At 41.5% G+C, this 15,755-nt stretch overlaps 1 protein-coding gene across 1 annotated transcript; it reads left to right on the plus strand.

The window, feature by feature from the left end:
- Positions 1 to 1,512: 1,512 nt before the first annotated feature.
- Positions 1,513 to 15,244, plus strand: LOC113007821 (lymphocyte cytosolic protein 1 (L-plastin)). The gene is made up of 16 exons (XM_026144780.1): positions 1,513 to 1,653; positions 7,390 to 7,485; positions 8,406 to 8,554; positions 8,676 to 8,799; positions 9,502 to 9,634; positions 10,026 to 10,107; positions 10,223 to 10,388; positions 10,622 to 10,764; positions 11,095 to 11,190; positions 11,751 to 11,946; positions 12,131 to 12,209; positions 12,327 to 12,441; positions 13,094 to 13,227; positions 13,472 to 13,592; positions 13,989 to 14,113; positions 14,216 to 15,244. Exons 2-16 carry the CDS (start codon positions 7,422 to 7,424, stop codon positions 14,343 to 14,345), a joined length of 1,857 nt encoding a protein of 618 aa, XP_026000565.1. The 5' UTR covers positions 1,513 to 1,653; positions 7,390 to 7,421; the 3' UTR covers positions 14,346 to 15,244.
- The last annotated feature ends 511 nt before the right edge of the window (positions 15,245 to 15,755 follow it).

Here is a 15,755-nt window from a genome sequence, read left to right on the forward strand (position 1 = left end):
GGACTCTGAGCAATCCTGTGAAAAACAAAGTGCACTAAGTACAATAATTAGAAGTAATCTTTTCTCTATGACTTGCTGGTATCTCACATTATTGTGGAGTCATTTTGGTCCATTTTCTTTGTAATGTTGTTTCACTTTGTTGAAGTTTGAGGTTTTTTGTCTGCGCACTGCTCTCTTGAGTTTCTACCACAAGATTTCAGTCAGACTGAGGTCTGGACTTTGACTCCGCCATTACACAAGCTCAATTCCTTTCTTTTTCAGCCATTCTATTGTAGATTTGATGGGTGTGCTTGGGATCATTAGAGATCAGATAGATGGTCACACATTTGACTCTCGAATAGTTCGCGGTGACTCAGTGACACCAATGTGCCCAGGTCCTGTGACCAAATCATGACCCCCCCACCACCGTGTTTGACAGCTGGTATGAGGTGTTTGTGCTTATTAACTGTGTTTGGGTTTCTCCAAATACAGTGCTGTGCTTTATGGTCAAACATCTTCACTTTGGTCTCATCTATCCAAAGGACATTGTTCCAGATGTCTTTGTGGTTTGTGCTGAGATGTACTTTTTAGAGAGCTGAGACTCTCTCCTGGCAAACCTTCCAAACAAGTCATATTTGTTCAGTCTTTTTCTAATTGTGCCATCATGAACTTTAACATTAGCTTGCTAGCTGCAGTCTTTAAAGTCTGACATTGTTTTTTGTTGTGTATTTTTGCAGGTTCTCTGAGAATTGCACAGTCTGACTTTGGAGGGAATTTGCTGGAACTTTGGGAAGGTTGATGCACTGTGCTGACACACCCCTGCACTTAACTACTCCAGACCTGCAAACTGCCACAACCTCTGCTTTTTAGAGGTGCTCACACTTTTTGATCGTCGTTTAATTAACTGCACTTGATACTTACCCTCTTAGTTTCTATGGAAGCATTAATGCCACACTTAGTTTTTTACAGGTGGGCATGAAAATATTCTTTTTCACAGCACAGCTGTAGTTTACCTAACTGTTCCTCCGTGCATGGCTCTCTGTAACTCCAGCTCTCTGTTAGTAGTCTTTCTCTACTTTTTGTCTTTACCTGCCTCTCAGCTTCCCTCCTTGCTTTATCTAACAACAACAACAACACTAACAACCACAATTATATCCAAATAAAAATGAAACTGCAGATTAAATAAGTAGATACTAAATGATATAAGGTGACGGAGAAAAACTACTTGCCCACATTTCTTCAGTATTGATTCATCTATTGAATTTGTTTCTTTTAACTAACACCTTCTTTTTGATGTCACAATGTTTTAAATGATACCACTGGAGTCCTGCGACACCTAAACGTCCACGGCGACTGCTCAAAAACTGTAAAAGAAGCTTCAAACCTTTAGCGGTGGGGGGTCACCTTGACTTGTAGCCACCGCGCATTGCCATATAAAGACAAAAAACGCCTTTCATTCCTGTTTCTAGTTTCAAGTGTTGCATGTCACTTCCTTCCTCTTAGATTTGAATAGATGCGTCGTTGCCCTGCTTTCGGTCCCAACTCAGTGCGCTGTCTGAAAAGCAGTGAGCGGCACAGCAGCCAGAAGAACCGACTGAGGACAAAAGAGATAAAGACAGACGACAAGTGTAACCCTCCGAGCCCAGAGATCAGCTTCCTCACTACGTCTCTCAGGTAAAGAAGGTAGAGGGCAGGTGGCTTCTAATCCACGTAGGTATTTCCTGAAGGCGTAACTGCAGGGTGAGAGAAAGACTCAGATTTTTCTTTTTAATATTTAATAGATATTAAATATTAAAAGATAGAGAGAGAGAGCAAGAAAGACCGAGAGATAAAGGACATCTCTGCAGGACATCTTTGTAATGATGTATTATCGCATATATAGCTGCACAGCCATTGATTTTAGTACTGAAGCTGGATCTTTCTTGACTGCAGCTCAGTTTTGCTGCTGTATTCATTAAAGCCTGCCCTGCTTTAGAAACCAACAGCACAAAACTCCAAACCTTGTTTGCTCCAAACCTAAACGCCTTGTTTACAGCGTGCATGTTGCCTTTAATCATTTAACACCTGCCACACATAAATTAAACAATAAGAGCAGTTAGAAGCAGAGTGAGGCCTGCATGGGGGAGAGGAACAGTGCAGAGAGCTGAAAAAGGAAGTTTGCGGTTTTCAAACTTCAACTGCAAAAAAATCCCTTTAAGGTAGCAATGGGTGGGCAGAAATCTAGAGATCATCTCAGGACAAGCGATTAATACTTTATGATTGGAGAAGATGCTAAGCTGTGGATACAGTTAACTCAGAGCCGCTTGGACGATGCGCACTAAGAGATGAGATCGGGGCCATGATGCTTTGAGACGGCCCTCTTTCTTTGTGCTTTTTGCAGCTTTTTAAAGTACTTGTACTCATGTTTACCAAATAATAATACTTCTGCTACACTACTTTGCTATTTGATTTTACTTGTCAATCATGCAATATTCTGATGAAACAGGATGCTTGCCAACAGATGAAGCAACACGTGCACATTCAGTGCAGGAAATTGTTGACGCTTGCTAGTGTTGCATGTTTTAGATCGTGCCGCTGCAGGCCATTAAGAGGCCGAATGGAAATGAGGAGAAACATAGGTGTAAAAGCGTTTCCTGTGGTGTGAGGCTTTGTTAAACAAATGACAGCATGCACGAAGCATGGGATATGCGATGCTGCGGTGAGGAAACATACCGCCCTCGCTTTAACACATAGAACACACTAAAATGGCCTGTTTGCATCATGTTTTCCCCCCACGCTTTTCTCTGTAATGACGCCAGCTCACCATAGCAGCGTGCAGAGCTTTGGTGGCATGTTCTCCGATTATTTTCAAAGTGGAAGGTGGAAATCTTTACAGTTAGATTGTTTTAATATCAGGTGGCGCAGTGGTGCAGGGTCACCTCACAGCAGAAGAACTGGTACAAATCCCAGCTGGGGCCTCTCAGCGTGGAGCTTGCACGTTCTCCTCATGTCTGCGTGGGTTCGTTTTGGGTTCAGAGACGTGCATATTGGGGTGTAGGTGTGAATGTGAGCGTGGTTGTCTGATTGCTTCTGACAGGCTGACAGGCTGATGACTTGGCTAGTGCATGCCCCGCCTCTCGCTGGGGACATATTTAGTAATCCTAAATCATCAAAGCTTCAGCAACACTTCACTATTTTAACTATGTTAGAAATTACACTAAGAGATTTCAGACACAACATTCATGTGTAAGTAACTTTAGATTTTAATATTTTTGTTGTTGTTGTTTTATTATAAATGCTGTTTAGTCCAGGTGTTAGCCAGAGTCAAGATACAAAGCAGTGCTGGGAAAAGGTGAAATACACACAGACTCATGACCCATGTACATGAGAAAGTTAAACCATGTGAACCGTAAACCCTGTTTTAAAGGCGGTTAAAGTTTTCAGAAGGAAAACAATATTAGCAACAAAAGGAGAACTCATGCATGCAGATGCTAAATCAGAAATAGTTGATCTAAAAAATCTCTAAAAATAAAACTGTGAAAAGAAACTTGCCACAGAGATAGTTTGAGGCAGATCATGGAAGAGCATCAGTGCAGAAGAGCTCAGCGACACTTTGCACCATAAAGGCCAGACTGAGTCATTTCATTTCCATGACCCATTGCAAGACTTTTAGCACATTAAAAGTGTTAAGACCTGTACTTTTGCTGAGCGGAGTTTCATTTCTGCTTCTGACTTCTGGCTGCTGTCTAACAGGCTGCTTGATTTTCAGTGGCTCAAAGCTAATTCTCGTACCTAAAAGATATGAAAAGCTTACATGTGTGCGCATGGTGAATTTGGCTCCAAAATCAAAATAAGAGTGCCAGAGCAGACATACTAGCAGCAGCTAATGTTTGCCAGTGGTTGAGTCTTGCGTTTGTCATTCACCCACGCTCGAAAAAAAGAAAAAGAATCTGCCCAAATTTAATAGTATAAATAATCTAACAGTATAAAGCCCTTATAAGGCCCTTTTTGGGTGCTTGTGGCACATTTATCCAACTATGTTGTTTATCTTTGTATATCTTAGACTGCACTATTTTTTATCCTTTATCATGCTGCTGTAACATTATGTAAGTATCTATAGATCTATCTATTGCTGACTTCAGGCTGTGTTTATTGCTAACTAATTTAATTACATGTAAGTTTCCCAAATAATTTAGTTACACAAGTAAATGTGAAATGTTACATTTAATGGAATCTGCCCAAATGAAATTTACTTGATTAGTACAAATGCAGTTTACACCAGGCACATTTTCCTTAATCATGAATTATTTGAATAAATTAACCTTATATTTCAGTTGCATTGTTCTCATATTTATTGTTTCATGTTCATTGCGGGCGAGGAATCTTTTTATTAGTGTATCTGAGTGCCTTGCTTCCAAGTCCAAAGGGCTGCTGCAGAAAGGAGCTAATCATCTCCTACACCTATTCTCACTCTTTACAAACAATTAAACAAAACCCAGTCTGGCCCTCCATGAAGGACATTTCACTGTTGCCCACTTGAGGCTGAGAAACATTTACTGTAACCTGCACAGTTCAATCCAAATGATTCATACATCTGTAACCTGTCATCTCTATGGATCTGATCCACAAATGTGCATCATTAAGTCTTTCTTTATTTTTTTTCTTCACTTGTAGCTCAGTGGGGTTAGCTTTAGCGGTTTTAGCATTCATGGGGAAAAAGAAAGGAGAAGAAGTTTGGGTGTTTTTACACATTTACATATTCTGACTCATACCAATATTAGCTGCGTCTTTATTTATCCTATCTTGGATAGATCACCTGGAATCAGCTAACTTTACTCTTTTTAAGGCAGCTTTCTTTTGATTGGCTGCCCCTCATTAACATTGGTATAACAGGTAATTTTACAACAGTCATTTTAAACAAAGTATTTCGTCATTACCTTACAGCTGTCTGCAATCAGTTACTTATCTTTCATCAGTATCCTTCAATTGCATAACATGGAAACGCAGGCTGAGACACTTCTCTTTATACTGCGACACCATCTAATAAATCGATATGCATTTTACAGCAATTTGCCTTTTCTTATCATCCCTTACATCAGGTTGCTTTTCATCCAACAATTTCATTAATAAAGTCATAAATTTTAAAGTCATCATCAAACCGTCTTCCCTGTAAATCTGTTGTACCCCCGTTCCTCCTTTTGTCTTAAATGTTACTTTGTGTTTCTCTTCACATTCGACTGCCAAAAAAGGATCTGAAGTCGACAAATGCTCGGAGTGAATCATGACAGACTGAAATAGAACATCCTGTGTGTCATGTGATTGGCAGCTACTCAGAACTGCTTCACTCTTCCTTATCTGCTGCTTTTTCCTTTCTAATAAGCAAAAAAGAAACAGGTCATGAACACATGTGGTCATTGTCAACGTGACTGTTTGGCTGCAAAAATCGACAGCGCTCCAGTTAAATCGCGTTCTTTAAAAATGCAACGCATGATAGTGCAAGGAGAATATAATGCAATGATTTCTGTTCATTTAGTCTCTGTGTTGCCTAAGGGACACTGGAAACATTAGGTTTACTCGGTGGCATAAATAGTACATGAATAAATAAATCTGTATCTAGAGTGTTAAACCAAAACTGGCAGAACGGTGAAATAAAGGACCTTCTGTCACATTACAGCATCAGAAGTAAATGTTACAAATAGTCAAAGTTTCCACACTTGCAGTCTGAAGTTTGGCACTGCTCTGCCTCATTTGCGATGTGACCTCAAACTTCCCCACTGAACTGAGATCATCGATCACATCTTCAGTTGCTCAGTTCCTCTCTGTGAATTTCAACTTTTTTGTGAGTAAAGAACATCTAAAGGAGTAAAACCTGACTGTGTTGTTGCGTCCAAGAAGCTGTTTTAGACAGAGGCTGAAAGGCTGAGGTTGATGGGCTCCCAGCAGTCCTCAGAACTAAAACTTCTACATCCAAGGAGCAAAATGTGCCTTCAGCAGCTGAGAGTCAGCTTACACATAAAACATCATTAGCTCTACTGCAGCATTTTTGCATGCAACAACATGATGTGAGAGTTTCTGTTTGCTGATCTCTGTCTCCAGTTCCTGGTGGATGTTTGTCCCCAAATGAAAGCTAGACAGAGTTTGAACATGCCATCGATCCATCCATCTCTTGATCTCTTCATCAGCTCTCAAAAACTAAATAAATTAGTTTAATTCTTCTTAATTTAATCACTAGCTTAAATTGTGGTTCATTGTTTATCACAGATTCAAACAGGGTAACGTCGTCTTTGACTATAAATCAAATCAGTAATGATAACACCCAGAAATGTAAATTCTCAGACAGCTGCAGCTTTGGTTGCTGTGGTCTCTGAGCTAATTCTCTTTGGCTCTAAACTGCAATCATCTGAATTTTCTGTTACATCACAAATCTTTTAGCATAAGAACCTCTTTTGATGCCCAGTAGTAGGGGTGATGGCTCCGCCCACTGATTGCCTAGCAGCAGAGAAAATACCGTCAAAATGAGACGACCCTAATCCATTTGATTTATGTCCAAACAACATAAACAGTCATCAAGCTAGACTAACAGAGATGCATAGAGCGATTCCTTGATTTACTGAAGCGATGGTAGCTGCTGCTAAACCAGTGGCTACACTCAGTACCTCAAAAGATTCTCAGCAATTAAAAAGTACCACCCCATAGAGTGAGACTTGTTGTTGTTGCACAGCTTTGGGTAGACCCTTTATTTATTGCATGGGTTGTTAGAGGGACCGTGTTTCTAGAAATGTTCTTCAGAGACCTCCACACAGGAAGAGACCAGCAGTGTTGTGTCGACTGGAGACTGCAGGGTGTCAGGGATACAGAGTGAAACAAAAATAGGCCGTTTCCAAGTTCAGCTTCAAGGTGAGCAGCTGATGCAACCACCAATGAGAGCAAAGGATACTTTTGATTGACATATGATGAGGTGGTAATTACAAAACTGGAGGCTTGAATGTCGACTAGACAACCGCCATCTACAAATGCAGACGCAGCTTAATGTGAATGAAAAGATTCTGGTTACTAAACAGGGTTTTTGTGAACCAGAGCATCACTGTGCTGTTTCCTCTTTTGGCAAAGAATTTGTGTGTACTTGCGACTTGACTGTGGGTGGTTAAAGGTTACCTGGGGGACCTCAGAGTGCTCTGATCTTATTACACACGCAGCAGTAATGAACAGAGAGGCTTTTGTCTGTCAGGCAGGAAGTGAAGCACAAGCAGGAAGTTTTACACTGGCAGAAGTGAGAACTGAGCAGTTTGCTTCACAGTAGAAAATCAGGATACCATCTTTGAATTTCCTCTTTCTTTCTCCACCACATGGTCCCTGCTTACATGCTCCTCAGTGCTGACAGGCTTTGACTTTTAAATTTAAGGATGTCTTGTGTTTTTTCTCTTGTGCCAGTTTCAGGTTCCTCTACTGATTCACGCTTCAACATGGCCGCCCCACCGATCACTGCAGAGGAGCTGGAGGATCTTAGAGAAGCGTTCACTAAAATTGGTAAGATAGATCAGAATCAGAAAGACTTTATTTATCCCCAAGGTGCAATTAACAAACAACAGAGTAGCATAACGTTGAAGATAAGGACAATAAGAACAGGCAATAAGAGTGAAATAATAAATACACAGAATATACAGTATATACAGTTTTAAAATCACAGTTTTAAAATTAAAGTGACTAAAAGTCTGATGTTCAGAGGATCTCTGAAGGTGTGCTCAAAAGATGTAAGACTTTGACTCTGTTAGTGTGTTTAAAATGTCCTGGGTGAGTGGGAAAAGTCAGACTTGGCTGTCTTTTGATAGTTCTTTCCTCTAATAGTATTTTTCTTTCTTCTCATGACAAAGATTTGATCATTCCAAATTTCATACAGTTACCATTCAAATAAATACAAATGCCATGTAAGGAAGAGATCCCTAAGAAGACACAGCAACAGGTTAAACTAATATCATTTTGAATATTTGAGTAAGGATGATGTGTAATCTCAGCAGCCTGTGCAGCCACAGAGATGAGAAGGAAGTTACACACCGGACATGAAGTTAGATAATGAAACAATACCTATGACTAATATTTCAGGCCGGACATTGTGTTAGAGAGTAGTGTGCAATCTGCGCCGTTAGCAGAGTGAATAGAGCAGAGTAGAGTAGCTTTGCATGATGACTTTAGCTTCACTCCATCTTTCTTCTGATTGGTTGGAGTTGAAGAGGAGATGATTTGGGCGCACAGAAGCTCCACCCACCCGCTGTGTGCCTGAGATGACCATATTAACTTAAGGATATCCACCTGACATCATACAGAGCTGTGCCTGAGCCATTCAGAGCGGCTCACATGAGTTCCTTTACTGTCTTCATTGTATGAGACTTTATAGGGAAAGTTTAATGGACCCTCTTTAAAGTTGTGCTTTCCCCTCCATCCTCCTCCAGATGTGGACAATGACGGCATTATCAGCAAGGATGAGCTTGATGCTGTCCTCAAGGCCGCCAACCTTTCACTGCCAGGCTACAGAGTCAGAGAGATGATCCAGGAGCTGAGCAAGAGCAGCGAAGAGCTCAACTTTGATAAGTTTACTGAAGTGAGTTTACTGTAGAATGATCAGACAAATACACAGTGCAGACATAGTGTGTTGATCACTCACTTCATGCATACTGCATAAATGATTATTTCTCACCTTTCTTTCTTGTTCCCATCTCCAGATTGTCCATGGACTAAAGAGTGCAGAGGTTGCAAAGACCTTCAAGAAAGCAATCACCAAGAAGGAGGGCATCTGTAATGTGGCAGGAACCTCAGAGCAGACTGGCACTCAGCACTCTTACTCAGGTCAGCACACACACAGTCGTGTTTTCATATCTTAGTAGGGCCATCAAATTGATATCACGCTTTCTCTCTAGCCGCTTACCCTAACCATCAAAAATGAGTGCCTAACCCTAACCCTTAGCCTAAACCTAACCATAACCTAACTGTAAGCCTGACACTAAAACCACATTTTGAGTCTCAAAAATGCCTTCAACCTTGTGGGGACAGGCATTTTGACTCCATAAGGTCTGTTGGTTCCCGTAAGCATAGTAACATTCTCATTTTTGGTCCCCACAAAGATATGGAAACACACACACACCCAAACCATCTGAATACATTAGACATTACTGGAGAGTTTTCATATCAATAGTTCACTTGATTTGATGCCAACCAAGCTTAAAAGTGTTTATGTAAACAATAAAACAAACCTATTATTCAATATGAGATGCTAACCTGTGTGAATGAAATGCATCAGGATAAATGAGGCCACCGATAGAAAATTCAAATAGTCTGAGTCAGTAAAAAGTACATCTGTTGTTATATGTGTGCATTGTTGAACTTGCCTCAGGAAATCATCTGAATGAATCAGACACCAAAGTCTGACACACATATGTTTATAAAAAGAAACAAAAAAAACCAAACAATCAGTTTTGTTAATATTTTGCACGTGGTCGACGCAGATGATCATCCAGCTGCTCACTTTAATTTGCTTTTTTTGTTCTGCAGAGGAGGAAAAGGTAGCCTTTGTGAACTGGATCAATAAAGCTCTGGAGAAGGATCCAGACTGCAAACATGTTCTGCCCATGGATCCTAACACCAACGACCTGTTCACCGCCATGGGAGATGGGATCGTTCTCTGGTACGTTATCTTTCACAGGAACAACAGCTGACTTCCTGAAAACTTAAATCACGGTTTTACATACAGGGGTTGACCCAGTTTGCATAATTTTTACAGACGTGCTTGGGTTGGATATTACTTCAGTTTTAAATAGCTATAATAACTTTACTGGTTGGTTATAAACTGAAAATTTGAGCAAATTTAAAAGTTTAAATGAGAAATCCAACTCCAAAAAAGAAGACAACTGTGATACTGTGTAATAATTTTTAGATCTCTTAAATGTACTGTACTTCTTTGCTGAGATATCTTAGCTTCAGGGACATTTAAAAAAAAGCCTTTATCAGTTCTACTTTCGAATTGGGGAAAGAAAACAGTTCCGTTATCAATCTGGATGTTTTTCCTCTCTTGTTAGTAAAATGATCAACCTGTCTGTAGCCGACACCATCGATGAGAGAACAATCAACAAGAAAAAGCTCACACCCTTCACCATCCAGGTGAGACTCTCCTGGATTCTGGCAACGCTTTTCATCTCCTTTACCTACCACTGTGCACAATCAGCAGTCTAACAGAGTCTCTGTGCATGGGATATCTTACTGCTTGATCTAACAGGAGAACCTGAACCTGGCCCTGAACTCTGCATCAGCCATTGGCTGCCATGTGGTGAACATTGGAGCTGAGGACCTGAAGGAGGGCAGGCAGCACCTGGTCCTGGGTCTGCTGTGGCAGGTCATCAAGATCGGGCTGTTCGCTGACATTGAGCTCAGCAGGAATGAAGGTGCATGTGTTTCTCATTTAGAATACAATGAAAGCTAAAAACAGACTAAAAAATGACCACAGATGTTAAAAAAATACTTTGGAAGTGATATTATTTACTTGCTGAGAATCAGATTCATGTATTCAAGACAAAAGTAAAACCAAAGCCACCAGCTACTTTTCAGTTGCTTACCAGCTAATCTATACTCACTCCATGCACATGAGGATGTTTTTAATGAAAACACATGCGTGCAGCTCTGATCGCTCTGCTGCGGGATGGAGAGAGTCTTGAGGATCTGATGAAACTTTCCCCCGAGGAGCTGCTGTTGCGTTGGGCCAACTATCACCTGGAGGAGGCGGGCTGTGGCAAGATCAACAACTTCAACAACGACATCAAGGTGATCACACACACACACACACACACACCTGGGCCATGTGTATAATGCATAAGCAGTCTCAGGCCCAGAAACACAAGCTGGGTTTAAACAACATCAGCAAAAGTAAGTCTAACTCTGTGTTCTCAGAGTCCCACAGACCAAACGGAGAAAAGAACTGGAGTAGCCGAGTTGTGATCACTTTTATTCTTAAACGAAAGTAAAATCAGCCAACATCAATTTTTCATCGATACCGTACTACAGACAGACTCACATTAAAGACCTTTTCTTCTCTACAGTGTGAAGTTTTTGTTTGGCTGCTAGAAGGTAACCTTTCCAAACTGTTTGTTCCAGGATTCGAAGGCGTACTACAACCTGCTGAACCAGGTGGCACCCAAAGGAGACGAAGAGGGAATTCCCCCCATTGCCGTTGACATGTCAGGACTCAGGGTAAGACACCCGAGCATGCATCTGATAGCCATAGTGACCATTTATAGGACTAGTTCTGATATGGTTTCCGAAAGAGACTCAGGCGCAGGCCAGGGTATTCCTTTAAGTGAAGAACAGTGCATTTATTCACAGTGAACACAATCACCAAGTGGCTATATACAACGTGCAGGGGAAACGGGTCCGGGTCGCCAGGGTCCGTGGGAAACAGGGTTAGGGGGAAGGGTGCTCCACACTTTCTGTACAAAAGCTCCTCCTCAGTCACTCCTCTCAGAATCCGGTTCCAAAAACGATCTAAACACAAAAGGTCGGGTTAGCGGGATAATAACAAAGGGCTTTCAAGATACAGGTTGGCAGATACACAAGTTTGACTGACGCTGATAGCTCAACGATCCAGCGAAGACTAGTGCAGACTCGCCATCTTAAGTAGTGCAGTAATCAGCTGGGATCAGCGGCCGGTGCGGTGATGAGAGCAGGTGTGTGGGCCAGCAGCTTATTTTGAGTGCAGGAAACTCTGATTTGGTTCTCACATTCTAATGTCGCCCTTGCTGCTCGCTCTGCAGGAGAAAGACGACCTGAAGCGAGCGGAGCTCATGCTGGACCAGGCCGACCGGCTCGGGTGCAGACAGTTCGTTATGCCCACAGATGTCGTCCGCGGCAACCCTAAACTCAACTTGGCTTTTGTTGCCAATCTGTTTAACAAATACCCGGCTCTGAAGAAGCCAGAGAACCAGGACATCGACTGGAGCTCCATCGAAGGTAATGTAAATGGTAAATGGTAAATGGACTGGTTCTTATATAGCGCTTTTCTACTCTTTCTGAGCACTCAAAGCGGGCTTAATTCATATGTGAGAGATTCCCAACTTTCCCGATCTCTGTGCCCTAGTTTTCCTGCCATGGATGTTTAATAGCAGACTTTTTTTGTTTGTTTGTTTGTTTCCAGGTGAAACCAGAGAGGAGCGCACCTTCAGGAACTGGATGAACTCACTGGGAGTCAACCCTCGTGTCAACCATCTCTACGCGTAAGACACCTCACCGGTCTTCCTCTGTCCTTCTTTGACATGCAGCATGTTGAGAATATGAACACATTCTCCAGATTACAACAGCAAAGCAGCGTGATGTGTTTGTTTGTGCTGCAGAGACATCGACGACGCCTTGGTGATCTTCCAGCTGTACGAGAAGATCAAAGTACCAGTGGACTGGGACAGAGTCAACAAACCTCCCTACCCTAAACTGAGCAGCAACATGAAGAAGGTACAACAGCTCAACACAGTTCAAGTCACACACGATGGCTCTTTCTGTGTCAGTTCTTCAAAGGACTCTCATCTCACTCTTCAAGGGGAAAGACATCCATTTATGATGGATATGAAAACCCCCCAAAACATTTTCATTAAATTTGACACTGTGCACCAAATCCACGTTGCCTTTTCTAGAAAGCTCAAATTTCCATTCATATTATATGCAAAATTTGCAGTGATGTTCGCTCGCATTTCTGCAGTTTTGTAAAGCAGCCAAACCGAGACAGTCTACTGTTTGTGCTTGTTTCAGTTTGCTGTTTGGAGGCCAATGTGATGTTTATACGACACAAAAAAGGGTGATGGCAAATTGGTATATCCCACCCTGATCCCACTATGAATTCTTGAAATATTTCTGTATTCATTCACAGCAGCCAATGATTGGAATGAAAACATCTTTCACAAACAATTTTTTTTTGTTATGTGTCGTAATGACGTTTGTCATTACGACACATACTATGCATGTTGTAATGACTCATTACACATATCTGTGAAAGGATTCACCTGATCTGGCCTGTGTCCAGCTGTAAACAACAGGACATCAAATATTTTAGGGATTTCAAGCATCCACATATCCGTGCTGAACCCGAGCCTTTGTTTGTGCGTTCCAGCTGGAGAACTGTAACTACGCCGTGGAGCTGGGAAAGAAGGAGGCCAAGTTCTCTCTGGTCGGCATTGCGGGTCAGGATCTGAACGAAGGGAATCGAACCCTCACCCTCGCTCTGCTCTGGCAGCTCATGAGGAGGTAAAACCTCACTTCACTCACCTCTCACATCTCTTTGGTCTCATCTTCTTGTTTTGATTGCTCTGATTTGTGAGGGCTGTTGTTCTAACCTGATATGAAATCCGCAGATATTTGAATGGGGGTTTGGCTGTTAAAGAAAGCGTGGTAATGCACTGAAGGGTGTATGGAACCAGAAACTATTTAACTTAGTCTGCTTAGAAATGCCCGATTCAGGAATCTCTAAGCTACCTGTGTGTGCACCCAGGTACACCCTGAATATCTTGGAGGACCTTGGCGATGGGCAAAAGGTGATCGATGAGACCATCGTGTCCTGGGTTAACGACAACCTGACAAGGGCCGGAAAATCCACAATCTCCAGCTTTAAGGTAACACACCTCGACAGTATGGACATGGAAATCCTCCTTAGCCTCCAATTAAATGCTCCAGTGTCAAAGTTTTGATTACATCACTTCCTGTGCACAGATTTATCACGGCTTTAAAGGGAACCTATTCTACTTTTTTCCAGCTCCAGATCTTTATTGCTGAACTTCGCTAGAGTTGCTTTGCATGCTTTGTGGTTCAGAATAATCCAAGTTTATGTTACACTGGGCCTTGATGAAACTGCTTAACAGGTTATCCTCTGTGTGAAACAAGAACAAAAACCCAACAGGGAGTTTTTGGTTACACTCTGGATGGCAACCAGGCTCATAGCAGTGTAGTTTCACATCTGTAACACTAAACAATGAGAGATTTACATTAACTCTGCTGTTGTTGTTGGTTAGGACCGGTCCATCAGCACCAGCATGCCGGTTCTTGACCTGATTGATACCATCCAGCCTGGATCCATCCGGTACGACCTGCTGAAGACCGAAGACCTGACTGACGAGGAGAAACTCAACAACGCAAAGTGCGTACAGCTCTTCTTACAGCTTCTTATCACTTAACAGTTCAGAAATGTCTCTGCATCGCCAGCAGCAGGAATTTAATCCAACAATTACTGTGTCTTTAGGTACGCCATCTCCATGTCCAGGAAGATTGGCGCTCGGGTGTATGCGCTCCCCGAGGACTTGGTGGAAGTCAAGCCTAAGATGGTGATGACGGTGTTCGCCTGCCTCATGGCTCGTGGCCTGAGGGCCTAAAACCACAATCACTTCCTGTCTGTGAAGAGGGGACCTCTAAGGCTAGCAGCCAAAGGAAATGAGTTGCTAATGCAGAGGCTCCACTCACAAGTTGTGGCTTTAGACTGTAACTTTTTAATGACCAGAAATATTGGATTTATGATGGCAATACGGCTGTGGGACACATTTTGTAACATCTGCTGGTGATTGATGTCTTTCACTCATGTTTCTCTTAAATGTACAATAGAAAACTGTTTTATTCAAACCCAAGAAGCTGAAATAATCCCAAGGGTCAAGTTAAACCTCACCTAAAGAGTTGCTTTAAAATCACACAGGTCACAGGTGTGACTTTAAATTAGTTTTTACATGAAAATGTGAATATTAGAAAAAGGATTTGTACCAGTCTTGATTTTCAAAGTGTTTAAGTCAGCTACAAAGATTTCTACCTCCAGCAAATAAACTAAGGGGAAAAAGTTCAAAGTGTTTCACTGCAGACTTTTAGCTTCAGTGTCTGTTACAGTAGCTGATCCACAACTCACAGAAGAGGACAAGTAAACAGGTACAACCAGGAAACAAGCACAAAAATGGTCTGCTAAAAAAAAGAAAGGTTTTGAAGGCAGCTGATTGGAGATTAAATGTCCATCTTTGTTGCTGTATTAATTTTCCACTTTTCCTCAATCTTTTAACTGCGAACATTAGCAAAAAAAAAAAAATTTCCACTAAGACTTAGCCGGAGCATACATACAATCCACATTATATCACAAAGAGTTTTATTTTCTATGCAGAGCTGCAACATTTCCCATTTCATTTTTTAAATTTCTGTGAAACCACAAGTGATCAGTGTAACACAGCCATCTGATTACAAATCAAAATGTTTATATGTGATGTTTGCAAGCAATAAACCAACAATTTTTTAATTACTTTTGTTATTTTTCATCCTGACATTTAAGTGGGGTAATCACTAAGATTATATAGATTATATAGTGATGGACACTGTGGGATGCACACCTGGCTCTCACTCAGAAAACAGTTTTGTTTTTCCCTGATCTCAGTGGAAAATGTTACAAGCTCCAACTGCCATTACCCTGACACACTAGTGTTAAGACTTGCTGCTCACCTGGCCGCCCATTCTTCATTACATGACCCACTTTAACTCTTACCTTCATTGAGGCTTTCAGCACTTGTGGTGTGAAATTAATAACTGGCGGTACAGCAATTCCCAAAAATGAACATAAGCAGTAGACCAGTGTGTGATAAATGCTAAAGGAGAACTGCAGCGGTGGGATCAGCCAGCTGTTATCGTGGCTGCTGTTCAGATACATCAGTAAAAGTTGTTTTTAAGCCTTCTTTGGCAGTTAGACTGACACCATGTTCACTCTTAGCTACAACTTAATATTTAACAGATATATTCTTTCTTAAAATGTAGAATAT

Source organism: Astatotilapia calliptera, chromosome 16, assembly GCF_900246225.1.
Source record: "Astatotilapia calliptera chromosome 16, fAstCal1.2, whole genome shotgun sequence".
In the NCBI taxonomy this organism is placed as follows: Eukaryota; Metazoa; Chordata; class Actinopteri; order Cichliformes; family Cichlidae; genus Astatotilapia; species Astatotilapia calliptera.